The following is a 21,732-nucleotide window of genomic DNA, read 5'->3' as shown; positions in this document are numbered from 1 at the left end:
AAAGCTTGGGCGTATTTTTTGCACAACATGCCAAAAAATGAGAAAATGTCGCAATGAATTTGGCACTATTGGATCAGTTAATATTTAGCTCAGTGCGATACGATGTCATGCCGCTTCAAAACAGCACAAGTGGGCATCATACTCACAAAACTATGGGAAAAAAGCCCTCCATGAAGGTATCCAACGGCAATTAGGGGATGTTGATGCTAGAATTTTGAATTTATTTCAAGCTTCTTATCATGTTGCGAAGGAAGATATGGCATTTCTGAAATTTCCTGCAATTTTGGATTTATTGCATATGTGTGGAAGTGCATTAGTGCCCCGAGAGTTATATCGCAATGAAAAGGCAGCAGCAACATTTGCCACTTATATTAGTGAGTCTATCTTGCACACAACAATAGAGAGGTTGAACAAATCACCTTTTTTTGGTCTCTTAGTTGATGAGTCTACGGATATTTCAATCATGGAGCATCTCATTGTGTATGCCACTTACATCTACGATCATGAGCCTTGGTTTTCTTTCTTAGGTTTGCTTGAAATACATGATAGGACAGCTAGGGGCTTGGAAACTGCAATCATAAAATTCTTTAGAGAATATGGTATAGATGAGAGAAAAATGGTCAGCTTTGGGTCTGATGGTGCATCTGTAATGATTGGTTCTACAAATGGATTGGCTACATTGTTGAAGAGAAGGAGTCCTTTCATGACATCGATACATTGTGTGGCACACCGAACTCACTTATGTGTTTCTGACACTTTTAAACAAAATTCTGATGCACAACATGTGGATTGTGTGTTGAATGAAGTTGCTGGAATTTTCAAGAAAAGCTCTAAAAGGTCATCTAGATTGGCAGAGTTGGCTAATCATCTTGATTGTCCAAGCTTGAGGATGGAAAAGATACACAAGATGAGATGGTTGAGTAGATTTAAGGTAATTTCCAAGATTTGTGAAATGTATGAGCCGTTCTGGTATGCTTACAAGAGGAGAATACAAGAGTGTTTAAATTGGTTGCAAACTTTAAGTTCATGTACATGTTGCATTTTTTGGGTGACGTGATGGATCATCTTGCAAGCTTGTCATATGCCTTTCAGAAGTGTTATGTGGATGTTACAACTATTCCTAGTTTAGTGGCTTCCACCATCACTATGCTAGATATGGAATTTATGGGGCCTCAAGACATCAACATCAATATGCAAGGGCATGATGATTATGGATTTCCTTCTATTCCTTCATTTGGTGGCCAAGATGGATGGTTATATTCCATGCGTAGGGCTTTAAAAGGGGACATTTACTATGGGGTAAGAATTGATAGATGTGTTATTGGTAGTGATCTTGCTGAAGCTCTTGAGTTTCAAAGTGCTTTTTGTAATGAAGTGAAAAGAAACTTGCGATCTAGGTTTTCTGAAAATCATGTGTTGGAGAGCTTCAAAATCCTTGCACCTTCCACGTTTCCTTCAATTCAAGAGCTTAAAAGTTATGGAGGAGATGAGCTGGGAGTGTTGGCACAACAGTTTGGAAATGATGCAATGTTAGTGGATGGTACACATGTAGGATGCTTGATTGATGGTAGAGCATTGAAGAGGGAATATCATACTTTTAAGATACAAGCAGCATCAGATTGGAGAGGGAAAGTGTTGAAAGATGCATGGTGCTTTATTAGTAGAAATGAAGTGCTCCGTGATAAGTATCCTATGCTTCTTCGAGTTGCAAAAATTGCCTTGTTGCAGTGCAGTAGCACAAGTATTTGTGAAAGAGTGTCTGCACGTTTTGGCTACATTCCGCCATAATTGTATAGCCGGCACAAAATCAAACTCTGCTAAAGGTGGTCCTTCGATTAAAATCCGCATAAGTGAATCCAAGTTCTTGGTTTCCAATCTATTTCTCAGCTTGTTCTTGATGATGTTCTGAATACTGAAGCATTAGAATGATAATGTATCATGACTCCTTGAGCTGTTTCTTGCTTTTTCAATGAGTGAAATGATAATGTAGCATGACTCCTTGAAGCTGTTTCTTGCTTTTTCATGAAGATATATCCACATCTTGTCATGAATAAAGTATTGTTATATTTTCATGAATGTATTAGCAATGTTCCCTTGTAAACTTTCAATATATGATTATAAAATCGTTTAGAGTAGTTGTATAATATAAGTTTAAGATTTGTTAAATTTTTGGAAATATGTTTGAAAGTTTTCTAAGGCCATGATGACACAGGATAAAATTCAAATGTGGTGAAGTGCTCAAATTTCCCTTTTCACAAGGCTGAATTATAATATCTCAGGTTTCTGATTGCTAGGTTGATTCAAAGACTTGTAAGTTTTGAGATATCAGGTTTCTCATTACGCAACCAAAAATATTATTGGGGAACACTAATTGGAACACGTAATGTGGCCTTGGCATAATCTCTTGGAACGATTTTTTAAGGATGGATATGAATATGCTGCTGGGATCGATGGCCTTGTCAACGAAGCTGACCAACAAATTGGACACCCATTATGCAAATACAACGAGAGTTCCAAATTGGGAAAAACAACCTCAACACCATAACACGAACTCAATTTCTGGTGCAACCAGAAGCATCAAGAACAATACATCGATCACAAGGGCTATCCATGGATTCATTAGCATTTGATCCATCAAACATAAAAAGACACGACCACATCTACACAGCTTTATCAAGAATAAGAGATCCAAAAATTATTCTTGATTAGAGAGATTGAGAACAAGCACATTGAAATGGATACAACAGTCATGCAAGAGAGTAAAAGGCTACAAGAAGAAACTCCACGGAAATTTGACCAAACACAATTTTCCAAGACAAAAATACATCAATCATTTTATAATTACTTAAAACAACACAATTCATACCACACAAGAAAGACATAATGCAAACCAAGAACTTAATGGTTGCAACAATCCTATGACTCCAAGAAACACATGCCCAAAATGAAAAACATCTTCAAATTAAGGGATATAATTTGATACACAAAAAAGAAGGGGTGGGTATCGCTAAATATTACAACAATAAAGTGCAACTATTAGAAACCCATTATATACACAAACAAGGAAATCAATGTTTGCTTACAATATTCAAAGTAAATGAACTGGAAACAATCAACATCATTAACGTCTACAAACCACCAACTCCAAAAACAAACGTTATCATACAAAACTTGAATTCATTATTTCACAAAATAAACACAAACAACAAAACCTACATCTTAGGGGATTTTAATGTGGACATCCATAATAAAACCACATAACTACAACAACTACAACTCCTCATAACAAAATATCAAATGAAACAAATTATAGAAATAGCAACAATGATACATGGATCAGCGATCGATCACATTTGGACTAATACTAAAAATAAAGAAGAAAATTACGGAACAAACATTGCCTATTGGAGTGACCATTCAATTCTTTATACAAGAATTCAGTTAATTAAATGATTAGAGAAATTAAGAGGGCACGCCTGATGAATGAAATTCATCTTGTTAAATTTCATTCATGTGGCTTGCCAAGAGAGAGAGAAGAAGAAGAAGAAGAGAGAGAGAGAGAAGGAGAAGAGAGAGAGAGAGAGAGAGAGAAAGGGGGATAAAAAGGTGAATAGTATACAATGGGCCTACCAAAAGTTAGAGAGAGAGAATTGGAAGAGGAAAGAGAGGGAATGATTGCACTTCCAAAAAAATAGAAGAGGAGAGAGGAATGCAAGTCCAAAAAAGCACACCCAAATTTGAAAGAGACTTGTAGAGTAAACACACCAACCAATCAAGGAATTTGCATCTTGGAGAATGCTAGAAATTATTTTTGGCATCTCAAAATTGAACCTTCACGATAAGGCTACATAAGGGAAGGCGAACAATAAAAAGAAAATAAATTCCAAAGAGATGCAAGAGTAGAGAAAGGAAAGAAAGAAATGCGAGAGACTAGAAAAGTGGGAAAAAAACCCCAGAAGGTATTGTGGGTTTAAGGGGGGGACAAGGAAGGAAGGTGGTGAGCCGTATTTTCTGTTTTGCTGTGGTGGAAGATGATGAAGAAGAAGGGCACTTAGAAGTATTCAAGGAGCTTGTTGTTGTTGTTGCTGTTGCTGTTGCTGTTTATCAATGCGGTTTGCCGCCATCTCCAGCCGTTGGCGGCATCATCTTCCCTCCTCCCATTCCATTTCTGCCCCTCATGCCGTTACGTTTCATCCTCCCACCTTTGGATTTTGCCTTTTTGCACTTTGCTTACCTTTTAACTTTCCCTTTTGCTCCCGCAGGTCTTCTCCAGGTATGAAAGTGGCCCTCCTGCCTCCGAGACCTCTGAGGCCGACCTCGTACCTATTCCGTCGGTTTCGACAGAGTCCATGTTTGGTCTGGGCCCCCGGAAGGACCTTCGGAGGGTTGATCCGGAACGAGAGGACTTCAGCGCTGCCTCTCATCAGGTGGACGCGCCTGAATCTTTGGGACCTCCCAATGATGCGGAACAGAACTTTTTTTCTAAAACTTGGGCCTCTCAAAAGACCAGACAATGGCCCAGGTTTCCGGAACAGCCCAGGGAGGACTACTCCATTCTTCGATGGAAACTAGACCCCTCAGTCAATTCTCCATTGAGCTATACCCCCAGGGCCGTGAACGATGGTCGCATTTGGCAATGTGCTTCAGAGATGCCACCCTTCACCCAAGGTATTGTAGTGTTTGGCTTTTTTGTCTAAAAACTTGTCATTGTGCCAGTTTTCCGTCTAAAAAAGACGAGACTTCATCATAGTTGTGAAATTCGAACATACACCAATCTGTTTTGCATCTCTCCATGGTTACAGCGTCTTCGCAAGATATTCTACAAATAATCACAATCCGTCTCGTGGCAATTCTCTTGGCAAATTGATTGTCCTAATTTTGGAGCTTGCCAAAATTGGTACATGATTAGCAGGTTGACCCACTTTGTAGGGTCAAGGTTGAATGCTTTTGCCTCTAGGAGAATTGAGCATGCAGGTTTGTGCGGAAATGTACAATCGTTACAAAGGACCGGTATCATGTCCTTTCACTGGGTGTTTATGCCTTGGAGTATCCAGGTTGTTGTGTGTCCTCTGCAGTTGGCTACTTTTTTAGTGAGCCTCGAGATGGCCTCCGACCTTTACAAAAACAATAACTTGTCGTAGACCACTTGGTATCCCAAACGCCAAGCTAAGTTGCATCACAATCTTTACCAAAGGTGGCCCATGTCTAATATCCATGCCATACCCCCATGTACCTTGAGATACTTGATTACGCTCATGCTAGTTTTCTATGGAATCGTGCTTTGCTTGGTTGAGAACTAGCATGTTAACTCCATTGAGAAACTCAAACTACTCACCAATCGCCGATACTTAGTAGTATCTATCCATTGAGACGGTACACCATGCCCGGCCCCTTAGTATCAAGACCGCCATTTGGGTTCCTGTCTTTTTGATTGTGTCTATGGTTGCTAAGATATGCATCCAATTTTGGGAGAGCTCAGGATCTGGTAGCATAGCGTACTAGTGCTGATCTCGATACCCACCTTTATCTCCTTCATTATAGGCTTGAAACACAGTCACGGGGTCTGTTTTTTGGGTCATATCTAACTCAACTGCAAACAAATTGCCAGTCATAGTGTGTGCTTTCCAAGTCTGTAGGTCAACCCTCACAATTTTCTTGTCCTTGGGCAGATAAATCCAATTGGAGGCCCAGTCATGTAGGCCTGCAATGCCCAAGAATGGTCTGCCTAGGATAATATCGTAGCCATCCGGTTGCCCGTGGAAATACATCGAGAATCTCAAGACTGTACTTCTGTTGAGAAATGAAGATTATGTTTGACTTTTGCCAAACTTCATTGCCAAGGAAATAGTGAAGAAGTCCTAAATGCTTTATCATGAACTCCTTCTTGAGTAGACCATTCATATGCTTGATCTTCTCTTTGCGATCAATAGTGATGATTGAGTCATTTGTATAGAGGATCATGGATCCGTCGGTACCAATATCTCGAGGCTTGTTTTAGCCTGTGTAATACTTTTCAAAGTTGTGCACCTTCCCCTTTTGCGTGTGTTAAGGAAAGCTTGTGGCTACTCCTCGCCGTAGACTTCCTCATATAGATCTTCGTTTTGGAATGTGGAATTCCAATCATAGTTTTTTCCATTCGTTACCATACGCATACATCATACGAGTACAGAAGTATGATTGGAGTATGGTTCAGCCCTTGGGGCTGAAACATACGTGATCCTAATTTTACCCAAAAAATTTCAGAAAAATGTAGATTGATCATTGATCATTGTACACATTAAATTGACATAGAGGTATGAAACTGAAACTTGAAACTTGTATTAATTTTAAAGTCATTACTCATGAGTCGTGAATCGTGATTCATCATTCATGAAAGACTCTAGCCTCCAGAGACCGTAGTTATCTGGATTCTAGATTTTGATACATCATACATAGTGTCCATTGTCAAATGATGTAATCATAGATCATAGATCAATAATCAATACTAGCCTTCTCCTTTAGTGCTAGCCTTCGTCATGGTTGAGTTTGCCCTTCACCTCCGGAGTGCCGACAGAAACTCAGTACGAAGACTTTGTATAAATGGGTGCCCAAGTATGTGTGGGTGTGTGGATTTGTATGTGTGAGAGCATACTTTTATACTATGGTCTACACCCACTGTTGGGCGCTGATGACGTCATTGGGGATGTCATAGTAGCTAGTCCCTGCTATGCGTGATGGAGTTTATGGTTTTCAATCTTATGAGTGACTCTTGTGAGATTGAAATTGCACTATGTTGTGTTTTTAGAGGATGAGTTTGGGAATGTTCGTGGATTCATCTAGGTATATAAATAATAATACTACACCAAAACATCATGGTCAAAGGAAGTAGGTACTAAAACATGAAAGGCAAAACATCATAAAGAAAAGGCTGCCAGTGTGCCACAGCCTGGAAATAAAGCATGCATGACAATTCACAACCAATGAGGCTCAAGCCTCAAGCTGCATCTTCATCCTCATCCTCTTGCTCATCCTCATCCTCATCATCATCTGCATCAATGCCCGCACCCTCCTCCTCCTCCTCCTCATCACTATCATCCTCATTTGCCTCGCCATACAGTGACCACTCACCTCCAAAGCAAGTAGAAGAGGGCAGCAAGGTGCTGAAGAAGAGGGCAAGCTGAAGAAGAGTGAAGGACTGAGGGGACTTGGGAGTTGGGACTGAAGAAGAGGGCAAAGGGCTGTCTAAATAGAGGGCAGCAAGGTGCTGAAGAAGAGGGCAAAGGGCTGCCTAAATAGAGGGCAGCAAGGTGCTGAAGAAGAGGGCAAACGGCTGCCTAAATAGGCTCTTGAGGCAGCAAGGTCGGTGTGCAAGCAGAGAGTCGGTTCATGGGTGTAGACTGTAGTACGTACAGTCTTTCTTGGGATTTGGGAGCCTTCACAAGGACTTCGTACGGATTACAAAATAGGAGCAAGTAATACTATAAGGTACGCATCCCGATTCCCCCCCCCCCCCAAAGTCACATACGGAAATCCGTATGGATGTCCGTACGTACGACCGTACGGAAAAAAGGAACCGTATGCGTACAGATGCAACTATGATTCCAATATGGGGCCAATGATGATGTAGTCGTTTTGGTTGTCGGGACGAAGGTCCGATAACAATCAAGACCCTTTGTTTGAGTTAGAGCCTTTGGTAACCAATCAAGCTTGTACTTATCTATATTGCCAGTGGAATATGTACTTGGTTTCGTAAATCTACTTAGTCCTAATAATCTTGTGTTTTGGTAGTTTATCAGTCAATTCCCAAGTGCGACTCTTCAAAACGGACTCCATCTCTGCCTTTATAAGTGAGCTTCCTTCGCTTTATCGAGGATGGCCATCAAAGTAGTTTACGTTTTCTATCTGCCCATGGTTGATGAGATCTCATCCCCATTGGAATGCTTTTAGGGATGTTGACAACATGTGAAGCCTCCAAGGTCTTCATGTACCATTTGGGGTTTTCGATCCCTATTGTAAGAATAGCATAATCAAGGAATAGTTGACGACAGCAGCTAGCACCAAAACTGATAGGAATCGTCAAAAGCATTAAGCATACGATGGTGAACATGGGTTTGACTGTGTTGAAAGAAAGAACCTTGAACAGCCCTTTTGGGCAAAGCGATCAAAGGGAAGACTACCATCGCAATAAGGCATGCCCAAGTGGAAAACCTGAGATTGCTCATTTGTGAGGTTTCAATTCTAAGGCTTGATAAGATCAAGTTAGATCTAGTACAATCCAAAGACAAAGAAGATCGTGATAAGCCGAAATGTTGTCATTGAGAGATAGAGCCTTAGACCAATGCGATTGTTAAGGGCAGTTAGGCATGCCCAAAACCTGAGATTGCTCATTTGCGAGGTTTCAATTCTAAGGCTTGATAAGATCAAGTTAGATCTACATCTTGGGGTATAGTACAATCCAAAGACAAAGAAGATCGTGATAAGTCGAAATGTTGTCATGAAGAGATAGAGCCTCAGACCAATGCAATTGTTAAGTTACTCCCGTTGCATCGCTAAGAGCATCCAAATTGGACGGTCCAAACTAAAAACTTGCAATCAAATACTATTCCCAATGTGGACTCTTCTGTTCAATGTGTTCAGAACATGAATATCAACCTCGGCCTTCCCTTTCCGTAAACTGCAACTCATTTCTAAAAACTACATTGAAATCATATTGCTATAGTTATCAATGAAGGTAAGAAAGGACATGGACCTTGAAATCTATAGGATAAGCATCTTCTTGTAGATGTTATTCAATTCAATTTTATGTGCACACGTGCGCACAAGTACGCACGCACGCATGGTGGTCTCCTCTTGGAATGCATGTGGTTGTGGCTTACCTGCTTTATAATCACCAGGGAATGCCATTCCCCCCTCTAGAATGTCTTAAAATCAGTTCCCGTTTTGTACGGCAACAACCTCCTTTGGGAATGCTTCTAGATGTTGCTTGCAGCTTGCCCTCCATCATAGTTACCATGGAACACTATTCCCCCTTTTGGAATGCTGTTCAAGTTTTGGAAGGCAACTTGGCACGCCCATAATGTTTTTTTTGGGCTTGGAGCTCCAAGGAACCTCGTTCCAGCGTTCGCGGAAGTTTGCAGGTGTTTCAGATTTTGTACCTGCTGGTCCCCACCGATTGTCGTAAAAGTGCCAAAATAGTGACCCTTTTGGGATTGCTTCCTTGTTGGTCTTGCCGCTTCAGCCCTCATCTATGCCTTGCAATCCTCTTACTCTCTCTTAGCCCACCTTGATCCCTTACTCCTCTCAGCCTTTGCTCTTAGCCCCCTTCCCCCCCGCTCCCATTTTGCACCTTTGGAATAATGCACAATACAAACATCTTCATCAATGTACATTTCATTTTTCTATGTAGTTGTCTAAAATGGAAAGTTTAGAGCTGTAACTGGTGATTTTGTTTTCATAGTCTGGTTTATTTCCATGTGATTTGATGATGTGTCATCCTTTGTGGTGTTCCTCCCCCTTCTACATTCCCCCATCCCAGTATGTTCCTGTTCCTGACGCATCATCTAACTCTAAACACAGCAAATAAAGATCAGCAGGTGACTCACTTCCTAGCCACCCTCGAGCACGTGGGTGTTGGAAAGGTCACCTCCCCATCTGTAAGCCCCCATATGAGGAGAGCGTGGGGGAGGGAGACCTAGGGCAGGATGTGCCCAAGAGAAAATAGAGGGGGCTGCCACATGGGCAGCACCTCACATCAAAGAAGAGAAAGCCATGGAACCTAGGAGGCAAGGACTGTGGGCAGATGTGTGGCCTACAACAGGCGGCGGGGCAGCACAAGAGCCTCGCAGAGGTGCAAAACATGGCGGTCTACAGGCAGGGACGCAAGCAGTACGTCAGCATGGCGGATCCATGGGCAGGGATACGACCTGCAAGAAAGGATATAGGCGAGGAAGCTGGTCGGCCCATAGGCCAGCCCACATCCCCATGCATAGGGGGGAGTGGAGGGAGCTGGCACACAAAGCAAGGGGGCTGGGCCCCCACTTAAAGGCAGGAAGCACACAGCCCTAGAGATGTGCCCACAGCCCAATAAATAAGGGCATGTGGGGTCGGTTTTATGGCAGACTGGTCGGGGATATTAGGGCAGGCCAGTCGGTCACTTCAAGGGGCCCTTTGGGCCTGTAAAAGGAGGCATCCAGCCTCATTCTTCACATCCAGCAGGTCTGCCAGCAGAGGAGCAGATAGGAGCAGCTTACCCTCATCCTTTGGCCTACAACCAGGAGGTAAAGGAGTGCTGGAGGTGCTGCTGCAGACTTAGCTCACGAGGCTGAACCCTAGGCTGCCTACCAGGGTAGCAGAGTGCTGAGATCTGGACAGAAAGTCTACTTACGCTCGAGGTGGAGCACGCGGGCTCGAGTCCAGAATAGCCGGCAGATATGACACGACCCCAGCACTCCTGAAACCTCTGATCTGCAAGCAAACACAAGAACACACCAAATGTGAGGAATCTGAGCAGGCTGCTCACCACCCAACCATGACATCTACGGGATGCGATCCCGAATCAGGAGATGTCCCCTCCGAGCCATGAGCTGAGCTACTGGCATGAACTCCCAACCAGATCCTAATCAGCCTGGTGTCCCATACCACCAGGTGGCGCTGCGAAGCCTAGGATCTGTTGCCGGGCCTCGGGCTACGCTAAGATGCAAGCGCGCGTCTGCGACTCAATCCAGGATCAGACCTAGCACCTGGGAACGAGACTTGCTCCCATCGGCTCTCTGAGAACTGAACCTCTGGGGCCCTTATATAGACTCGGGTCCCATGCGTCAAAAATAGCGAAGACCTCTAACTGGTTCGTACCCTTGCCACTCAACCCGAGAATCAAGCCTGCCTAACTCTAAGCCTCCGGTGGCTACCTGAGCTAGTCTTGTGTACCCAGTACACGTCAGATACCAATCCGTGCACATGACATACTTCTTCTCCTCTAAGAACTCATTCCTGAGTTTGCTAAAAAACCCGGGAATGTCCTCCGGAGGTTCTGTAATGTCTCCCATGTTGAATCCTCCTCAACACGATCCTTCCACTTGATCTTGTATTCCGTGATAGTTCTATTACGAATCTGTCTTTCATGAAATTCAAGAATACTCTGAGGTTCGTGTGGAATAAAAGTCAAATCTGTAACTTCTATTATCTCTTGAGGAGACACAAGTTGATCATCTGCACCTAGTAACTCTTTCAGTCTATTGACATGAAATACTGGATGTACTCTAACATCAGGAGGCAATTCTAGGCTATATGCAACTGGTCCAATTCTTTTAATAACCTTGAATGGACCACAGTATGTAGGGGATAACTTCGGAACCAAACCAGTACTTAGGCTCTTGGATTCCTTGGGAAGTCATAAATATACCATCGTTCCTTCAGAGAACTCTCTAAGTGAACTATGTCTATTAGCATAAAATCTGTCCCGATCTTGGGCACTTCTAATAGACTCCTTGGCAAACTGCAACATTTCTTGCATGTCTTGCAAGAATGTCTTTGCAACGTCATATTGGATTCCCTTTAACCCAACCATAACTGGTGACTTAGGTTGAAACCCGTACATAAGCATAAAAGGACTGTAACCAGTACTCGAATGCTTTGCACTGTTATAAGCAAATTCTATCATAGGTAGATAATCTTTCCATGAAGACTGTCTCTTAGAAACATATGCCCAAAGCATATCTTCAACCAATTGGTTGACCTTCTCTGTACTGCCATCAGATTGTGCATGATCTGAGGAACTCATACTTAGAGTAGTTTCTAACTTTCCAAAAACAAGTGTCCAAAAGTTACTTGTAAACTTGGAGTCCCTGTCGCTGACTATGTCAGAGGGCAAACCATATAGCTTAAACAAGTGGTCCACAAACTCGTGAGCCAGTTGAACAGCTGAAATAGTTGTCTAGTAGATAAGAATCTAGCCATTTTTGTTAGATGGTCGACTATGACTCAAATAGAGTCACGACCCTTGCGCATTCTTGGCAAACCGGTAATAAAATCCATGGAAATACTTTCCCATTTATTACCAGGGATTTGCAATGGCTGTAATAACCCCGCGCTTCTAAGGCGTTCTGCCTTAGTAACCTGACAAACCCGGCAACCTACCACATAGTGTATAATAAATGCACGCATCTTAGGCCAATAAAAGGTATGTTTCACAAGAGACAGAGTCCGATGTATACCTGGATGTCCAGCACTAGGAGCATCATGACACTCCTAGAGAATCTTGGATCGAAGATCCAAAACATCTTGCATACATATCTTTCTATTCCGGAACAGCAAGCCGTTCCTAATCATCCACTGACCTCCCGCCACCTGTACCGTAGGTGGCACAATCCTTGAGTCCTGGTTAACCATGGAGCTCCCATCCTGGACTCTTTGCCAATAAGAACTGAAATGACTATCAGTTGTGCAAAGTCCTCTCAAGGATTGAAATAGGTTTGAGGATATTTCTGTAAATGACATAGCATTTACAAACTTGACTCGACTTAAGGCATCCGCCACACTATTCAGCGAACCCTTTCGATAACGTATTTCAAAATCAAAATCTTGCATTAATTCTGCCCATCTAGCCTTCCGTCCCCTCAATTTTGACCCATCACACACATACTTGATTGACTGGTGATCTGTCAATACAAGAAACTTCGAACCATACAAGTAGTGTCTCCAAACCTTCAGAGCATACACAACTGCATAGAGTTCTTTTTCTAGTGTGGGCCAATGATATTGGGTGTCGTCTAGCTTCTTACTCTCAAAAGCTACAGGTCTGCCCTCTTGGAATAAAGCTACCCCAATCGCAAAATCACTCGCATCGGCCTCTAAAACATAAGGCTGGGTAGGATCGGGTAATACAAGAACGGGTGCTTCCTTGATAGTTAACTTCAAGGTTTCAAAAGCCTTGTTCAATGTATCATTCCAAGAGATCGGTTGGGTAGATCTGCATCCACGACCTTTCAATATGTTTGTTAGGGGTGCCGTGATGTGTGAATAATCACGCACAGACTTCCGTAGAAATACCGTAAATCCTAGGAAAGAACGAAGTTGTTTCATAGTTTGAGGGATAGGCCATTCTAAAACCTTCTAGATACGATCCAGATCAATGCGAATACCTTCAGAAGAAATCTTGTGTCCTAAGTAAATGATCACCTTCATAAAGAAGTCACATTTACTCATCTTGGCATAGAGCTTATGCTGTCTTAGAATAACTAAGACAATCTGGAGGTGTCCTATGTGATCCTCTAGCGTTCGGCTATATACCAAGATGTCATCTAAGAACACGACAACGAATTTGCCCAGAAAATCTCGGAACAAATCATTCATCATTTGCTAGAAGGTGGCAGGAGCATTGGTCAAACCAAAAGGTAATACGAGAAACTCGTAGTGGCCATACCTAGTTCGGAATGCGGTTCTATCTATGTGTTTAGCATAGATACGGATTTGGTGATAACCCGTACGCAAATCAATCTTAGTGAAATACTTCGCTCCAACCAAACGGTCTATCAGATCATCGGAATGAGGAAGAGGGTATCGATTCTTAATTGTCACTTTATTCAATCGTTTATAATCTACACACTTTCTTCTTTCTTAAGAGGACAGGTGCTCCCCAAGGTGATTTACTTGGGCGAATATAGCCCATATTCAGATAATCCTGTAGCTGTAAAGCTTACTCATCCTCCTCAAGCTGGCTTATCCTATAAGGTCGGAACACTAATAGGTTGAGCCCTAGGTACTAAATCTATGCGATGGTCTATTGCTCATTCTAGAGGTAAACCTTCCGGCAGTTGAGTAGGGAATACATCCATGAAATCATCTAACAACGTTCTCATTTTATGGTGTTCAAACACACTTAAATCATTCTTGTTATTAATAGAGATAACAAATGAAGAAAGCGGAATCAAAACACACTGATACACATCATAATGAGAAGTATTTAATATATACCGAAGCTGCATCGCAGATACAATAGGTCCCTGAGAAGAGGGAATATTATCACACTGAATACAAAATTGGGTGTCCTTATCCGAAAAAGAAAGAGTATGTTCCTTCCATCCAATCCGAATATCATGGGTTTTAAACCACTCTATTCTGATTAACAAGTCCACATGCTCCAAGTGCATGACATAGCACGTAAGAGTCGTCGTGTAGTCTTGAATCCGGATAGAAAGCGCTTCAATCTTGCGATCCCAAAACTGCTTCCCAGCTAGAAGCTGCACCTCGTAGGTGTGATCGCTAGGTATTGTGGGCGGTCCCATCTTTTGCACAAGTTTGTAATCAACAAAGTTCTGAGAGCTGCCAGGGTCAAAGAGAATGTGAACTCTTTGGTCCCTACCTTCTCCATAAACTCGGAAAAGATCATGGGAACCAAATAACGAAGTATTAAAAGTGCAATTACAAGAAAGTGGGCAGGTAATGACATTTACAGAAATACCTATCATCGAAACTTGATTAGCTCCCTTAGCTTTGGTACTTGGATCCGCATGGAGCTTCGGTCCCAGCGCCTGCTATTGGTTCTTGTGCTTAGGACAATCATTCTTAGTGTGGCTCTGCTCCTCGCATATGAAGCAACGTCCTTTCTTTAGCTTCAAGGTACGAAGGGAACGGGCACAACCATTCTTCGTCTGAGTCAAATGTTTCTTCGAGGCGTTGTCTATAGACTTCGACTCCCCGGTACCAATGGTAGACTGGAAGAACTTCCTCTTGTTCTTCCCACCTGTGTCGGCAACTGTGGTTCCCTTTGCGTTAGCCATGGTATCATCATAGATGCGCGCGTAATTCATGGCCTCTTGCAAAGTGGTACACTTGTTGTTCTTGATCTGCAACTTGTACGAGTCAGGCAAACCATCCACAAAGAAACCTAACAAGGTCATTGGATCCATCTTTGTAGCTCTGGTCTGCAAATCTTGAAACCTCTGAAGATAAACCTCAAAAGTCAGATTCAGCTTGGACATATCGAGGGCTTCGAGCTTGCCTACGATATCGTAATCTTCCTCCTTCTTCAGAAACTCTTTCGTGAAGACCCCTTAGAATTCTATCCATGTTGCAGGTTTGGGTTGGAGTTCCTTCCACCATAATAAAGCCTTTCCTGACATAAACCCTGTTGCAAGCTGTATTTTCTTGTCATCTGGGTAAGGGTGAAACTGGAAGTGTACTTGCCGCTTGTGCAACCAACTCCTGAAGTAGGAACTTTTGTTGCGAGAATTTTGGATGATTTTTTCTCCAGGTATGCCCTAATTTCGAAATTCGTGCTCAAACCAAGGAGGTTGTTGACACTTGCGCCTCGCTTAGTTCCGATCGCATGAACTATTTTCAAAGTCCCACGCATCAGTCAGCCAAGGTTTGGAACCTTAGGCTGACGTGGCGCATGAGGACACGTGGTGCTGACGTGGCAGGCCTGACAGACAGCTGATGTGGCAGCCAGCAGGTCCAGCTGACGTGGCATCCACACGTGCGATGATGACATGGCAGCGCATGCAGCTGACGTGGCCTTGACATGCGATAGGTGCTGATGTGGCAGGGCGGACAGGAAGCTGATGTGGCACTGACACGTGGCAGATAGGCAGCTGCTGATGTGGCAGCCAGCTGGACTGCTGAGATGGCAAACCAATGGTTAGACTAACCCTGGTTAGCTCGACTCTGTTTAGATGTTCAGTTAGTGGGCAAACCAAACCAAACTGGTTGGTGTAGTCTTGGTCTACCTAACTGTATTTAGTTCATCTGGTTGGAGTTTAGTCACAGACTAACTAGTCTGTTCATCTAACCAGACTAGAGCCAGTTAGTCTGGTTAGAGTAACCAGTCAGTTACTTCATCTGGTTACTGTTCCCCCCCCCCAAAAAAAAAGGGACAGTTGCAGAGACTGTTTCTGCTAGCAATTTTCACTTATTTGAGAAAGTATCTACTGTCAGAAACAGCAGAAATCAGAGGAAAAATCAGAGATTTGCCGAAAAAGAGAAAATGCATGCCTTTGTGTTCAGAAAAAGGGAATCAGATGCATTCTGAGTGCTTTCTGCAACAGCCAGAAAAGGGGCAATATAGTTGTTGATGCCTTGGCAACTTTGTGGGTATATGCCTTGAGTTGACAGCCCGGTACTGGCAGAGATTGTGAATGCAAGACACCCCTTGTTGAGGTGATTTTTCTCTTTGAAAAGCAAAGGCAGTGTGCATCAGTTGCATACACAATGTGTGTGAGAAACTTGCAGATCTCAGATGAGTTGTAAGAAAATGGCTCAATCACCTATCCAGTGGGATTCACAAGATAGGGATGTACATCCAAGATAGAGAAGTGTGCAGCAAACTCAGCAAGAATTTGAACAGATGGTACGCACTCGTATACAAGAGATGGAAAATCTCAGAAAGGATCCAAGGGCTCAGCATTTGTTTCAAGCAGAAGCTATGCCTAATGCAGCATATGATGTGCCAATGCCAGAGGCACACTCTTGTGTACAGCCAGAGAAAGAGAGATCTCATAGGGGACGGTCTCATAGCAGGAAGAGGTCGAGGCATCATCACCGATCTCCTAGTCCATCACCGTCTACCTCGAGTTCGGACTTCTGTATCTTCTTCTTTATCAGATAAACCATCAAGGAAAAGAAGGAAACACAAGGAGTCTAGGAAGAGAAAGTCTTCCAGAGAGACCGAGGAATTCAAAGAGGGAGGTAAATCTGTCAAGTTTATGACCTACAATGGACAGTATGGTCATACAGACAAAGCATTGCAGTTCATCAGGCAATTTGATGCTGCATTCGGTATAGAAAAGTTTTCAAAATCCTCCAAGTTAAGAATGGTCAGTTTGCACTCGACAGTGATAGCTAGTGCATGGTGGAGTGCACAGACCACAGATGGGTCAGTCCCAAAGAAGTGGAAGGACTTCAAGAAAGCCTTCTACCAGCAGTTTATGCCTAAACAGTTTAGAGATCATGTTCTTCAAGATTGGGACAGTTTGCATATGGATGCAGGAGATACAGTGGATGTGCACAACCAAAAGTTTTGGGATGCTTATTTGCAGGTTGCACCTTTCAAAAAGATCTCCAAAGGAACCCAAATGAGAAAGTACAGAGTAGGTCTTAATCCAAGAATCTAGGCAGTAGTGAATGCTTTGGGGGCAAAGAACATTCAAGACCTTATGCATTCAGCTTCAGTAGCTAGTCTTGTGCCGTTACAAGATCCATCTACAGTATTATCCTTGCATGCAGGACGTGTTGAAAGAAAGAAAACTGATTTTTCAAAATCAGAAAAAAAATAGTATCCCAAGGTTGAAAAGAAATGGGTTTCAGCCTCAGAAGCCGAGGGGTGCTCAGTTTTCAAAGTCATATAAAGGCAAATCTCCATTCACCCTTGAACAGATAGCTGAATTTCGTAGAGATGGGAAATGCTTCAAGTGCAGCAAAGAGGGGCATGTGGCTGCCCAATGCCCAGAAAATCCTTCAACTTCTAAGGGAAAAGAGGCAGAGAAGCCACGGGGACTGCAAAAGCCAATGGCAGGAGGAATTCCTGACATACTGGGTCATGTTTCAAAGCCAGAAGAATGAGAATTGCTGCTATCATGGGGCAAAGTCAGAGACCAGCAAGCGCTAATTTTATTTGATCCAGGGGCTACTGATAATTTCATATCAGAGGACCTAGCCCTGAGGCTGGGAATTAAGACGGAGGAGTTGGGCAGGGCTTTGGATGCCGATTAGATGTTCTGTGGGAATCCTGTGCCAGTCACTCCCTTGATAGGGAAGCTCCGTCTTCATGTACAGAGTTATGTGGATCAGGAAGACTTCTTCATTTCTCCACTGAAACATCATGATGTAGTCTTGAGAATGCCTTGGTTTCATTGCAAGGAAATGAAGTTGACTCTTCCTGAAAGAGTGCTGGAGTTTGTGCATAGGGGGAAAAGACAGCGTCTAGTTGCCAGGAATAAAGGGGAGACTATCCCCATTGTATCTGATGTTACATGTGGTAAAGCAATAAAGTCTGCAAATTCCGCGTACATGGTTTTTGTAAAAGAAAAAGAGAATGATATGCATGCTGAAATGAATGATGCAGACAAAGATAAGTTTCAGTTTCTTGTAAATTTTAAAGATTGCTTTTCCGATGCTTTGCCGGGGGAGTTATCCCCAGAGAAACCAGAAGATCATCAGATAGAGTTAATGCATGGTAGCGAGCCACCCAATAGGCCCCCATACAAAGTTAGTGCAACTCAGCGAGAAGAGATTATGACTCAGGTGCAGGACTTGTTGTCCAAGGGGTTGATTCAGCCCAGTTCTTCTCCTTTTTGTTCCCCTGTACTGCTAGTACAGAAGAAAGATGGTTCATTCCGTATGTGCGTCGATTACCGCGCACTGAACAAAATGACCATCAAGAATAGATTCCCTATTCCGCGCATTGATGATGTGCTGGATCAATTAAATGGAGCTTCAGTTTTCAACAGGATAGACTTGAAGAGTGGCTATCATCAAGTCAGGATACAACCACAAGATGTGCATAAGACAGCTTTTCGCACTACATTCGGGTTGTATGAATACTTAGTGATGCCTTTTGGGTTGACAAATGCTCCAGCCACATTCAATAGAATGATGGATCGCATCTTCCGAAAGTACATGCATTTCACGGGTACTTTCTTTGATGATATCCTAGTCTTTTCAAAGACCGAAGAAGAGCATAAGGAACATCTTGCTATAGTTTTTCAAGAGTTGAGAAATCATCAGCTTTTTGCAAACAGCAAGAAAAGTGAATTCTTCCTGGAAGAAATCCATTATCTGGGGCATATAATATCCAAGAATGGGATACAGATGGATCCAGCAAAGATCCGTGCCATTCAGGAATGGCCAAAGCTGAAAACTGTGCATGAAGTTCGAAGTTTCCTAGGCTTGTGTTCTTACTACAGGAGGTTTATCAGGCATTTTGCTGATATCGCAGCTCCATTACATGATCTTACTAAGAAATTTGCAGCCTTCACATGGGAAATATCACAAAAGAAAGCATTCAATACACTCAAGGAGAAGTTGACTACAGAGCCTATTCTTGTAGTCCCGGATCTTTATCAACCTTTTGATGTTAATTGCGATGCTTGTGGAGAGTGTGTTGGGGCTGCATTACATCAGAATGGACATGTAGTAGCCTACAAGAGCCGAAGATTGCGTGATGCTGAAAGATATCTGGGAATCTATGAGAAAGAGTTATTGGCTGTAATTCATGCCATCCATACATGGAAGCACTATCTTTTGGGTGCAGATTTTACTGTTAAAACAGATCACCAAAGTCTGAGATACTTTTTGACTCAGACCAAGCTTTCCGAGAAGCATATGAAATGGGCAAACATGCTGTCAATGTATCATTTTCAGATTGTCCGTACCCCAGGAATTCGGAACAGAGTGGCAGGTGCCTTGTCCCGAAGACCCCAGGTCAATAATGTGACTATTGCTTATCATCAGGACCTAGAAGGCATGAGGGAGCAATATGCTAGTGATGCAGATTTTGGTGAGATTTTACAGCAAATGCAAGAGGGGCAATCCACCAGTCACTATTCCCTGAAAGATGGGTATCTAATGAAAGATGATTGCCTATGCATCACCCAGGAGATGAGGAAAAAGATTTTGGAGGAATGCCATGCACCTCCTTATGCGACATAGAGGAATTACAGCAATAACTCTAGCACTAGAGAGAGATTTCTTGTGGCCAGGGATGTGGAAAGATAAACATCAGTTTGTTACTGAATGCCTTACGTGTCAGAAAGTGAAGTATGATAGACGGAAGGCACTTGGCCTACTTATGCCTCTTCCCGTGCCTTAGGCACCATGGGAAAGTATTACAATGGACTTTATTTTTGATTTGCCAAGATCAAAGTTAGGGAATGATGGAATTTGGACTATCATTGATAGATTCAGCAAGCAAGCTCATTTCATTCCGGTTCGCAAAACCATAAAGGCAGATCATATGGCTAAGCTTTTCATGGCACAGATCTTTAAGCACCATGGTATGCCTAAGTCCATTGTCAGTGATCGAGATCCGAGAATGACCAGTCTATTTTGGAGAGCTTTATTTGATAACATGGGGGCGAATCTGAATTTTTCTTCTTCTTTCCATCCCTATACAGATGGTCAAAGTGAAGTAGCAAATTCTATAGCATTGGATATGCTGAAATGCTACGTGGGTGACCAAGGTTCAGACTGGGAAAAGTACCTACCATTAGTAGAGTTTGCTTACAATAATATAGTACACAGCTCTACAGGGAAAGCCCCCTTTGAGGTCATTTATGGGAAGATGATTTTGCCACCTATCCTGAGGACCAAGGATGAAATATTTGCAACTGATCAATTTGTGAGAGACCTCCAAACAGCTTACAGCCAAGTCAGGACAGCAATCGAAAGGTCTCAAGAGAAACATAAAATAGTTGCAGATAAGCATAGGAGACAGTTAGATCTCAAGGAAGGGAATTGGGTACTTTTGAAGTTTGAAAAAGCTAGGCTTCGCAAGTTTAAAGGCAAACAGAAAGTGTATGCAAAGTTATCTCCTAGATAGTATGGCCCTTTCAGGGCTACAGAAAGAATAAATGACGTTGCATACAGGTTATCATTGCCAGAGCATTGGAGGATTCACAATGCATTCCATGTGAGTCTTCTAAAGAAATTCCAAGGACCAGAACCTACAGAGCCAGTATCAGAGGATCCACCAGAAGTGGATGAGCTGGAGGAGGTCCTTCAGCTAGAGCAAATTGTGTACCATACTGTACGCAAAGGCCCTCAGGGCAAGGAGTTTTACAGGTATCTTGTAAAATTCAAGAATTATACGGCATTAGATGCCAAGTGGATGGACGAAGACATGTTATCCGATCATCCACAGCTTTTGAATGTTTACAAGGAAGCTTTTCAGTTGAGGTCAACTGAATAGAAGCCGAGGGGATGTCACCACGATGTATATATCCTAAGTCAAAGTACAGTTGACCATTTATTTGATCATAATTAAAGAGTTTTATATATGTTAATTATGGTCAAAGAGTTCTTTTAATGGTCAAAGAATTGACTACAGTCAAAGATACTTGACTCTGGTCATGTAAACCTGACCTCGGTCGAGGAGATTTGGTTTAATATCAAGAGGGTTAACTGCGGTTAACTAGAGAACTATAGAGCTGACTACGGTCAGAGAGTGTTGACTTCGGTCAACGAGACTTGGCATGCGCCAAGAGGGTTAACCACGGTTAACCAAGATGTGCCAACTTCGGTTGGAGAGTTGTGCCAACTTCGGTTGGAGAGTTGTGCCAACTTTAGTTGGAGAGACTTGGCTATAATTAAGGCACCTCGACCCTTGGTCAAAGCTCCTTAATTATGATCAAGAGCGTTTACTTCGGTCAACCAAAGAATAAATATATATATTTATATTTGTTATGTGTGCACATGTGTTTAGTAGGGACGCTCACCGTGACTAGAATTGGTCCTCAGTGTGTTATTTGCATGCAAAGCGCTAACAATTAATGGGTGCCATGGTGGTGCGCTTTAATTAATTGTTGAAGGTACTAGGAAGAGTTATTTTCCTAAGCACTACGGGAGCCTAATCAGAGTCTAGGAGGCGGTTTGCGTGACCAAGTGCTTCGAAGACTCCAGAGTTGCCCTTAGTGGCATGTAATTGGGAAAGTAGTGTAGAAATTTGACAAGTGGCTTGTTGCCAAGAAGGGGAGCCTTAGAGCTCTTGTAATGATTTATTCTATGTTGGATTTTTGGATATATGTCAGGCAGTGAACTCTT

General features: G+C 42.7%; 1 protein-coding gene across 2 annotated transcripts in view; it reads left to right on the top strand.

Moving 5' to 3' along the window:
• Window positions 1-3,960: 3,960 nt before the first annotated feature.
• LOC147880131 (carbon catabolite repressor protein 4 homolog 6-like) overlaps window positions 3,961-21,732 on the top strand; it is a 98,170-nt gene continuing 80,398 nt past the window's right edge. For both annotated transcript variants that reach the window (XM_087372143.1, XM_087372144.1), the window contains exons 1-2: window positions 3,961-4,182; window positions 4,263-4,668. In XM_087372143.1, the coding sequence (XP_087228269.1) occupies window positions 4,108-4,182; window positions 4,263-4,668 (481 nt within the window). In that variant the 5' untranslated portion in view covers window positions 3,961-4,107. The remainder of the gene's footprint in view (window positions 4,183-4,262; window positions 4,669-21,732) is intronic.

Source organism: Dipteris shenzhenensis, chromosome 33 (genome assembly GCF_047967505.1).
Source record: "Dipteris shenzhenensis isolate YYH24624 ecotype China chromosome 33, Dip_SZ_1.0, whole genome shotgun sequence".
Lineage (NCBI taxonomy): Eukaryota > Viridiplantae > Streptophyta > Polypodiopsida > Gleicheniales > Dipteridaceae > Dipteris > Dipteris shenzhenensis.
The sequence above is the reverse complement of the archived record's forward strand: the minus strand, read 5'-3'. Positions and strand labels throughout refer to the sequence as shown.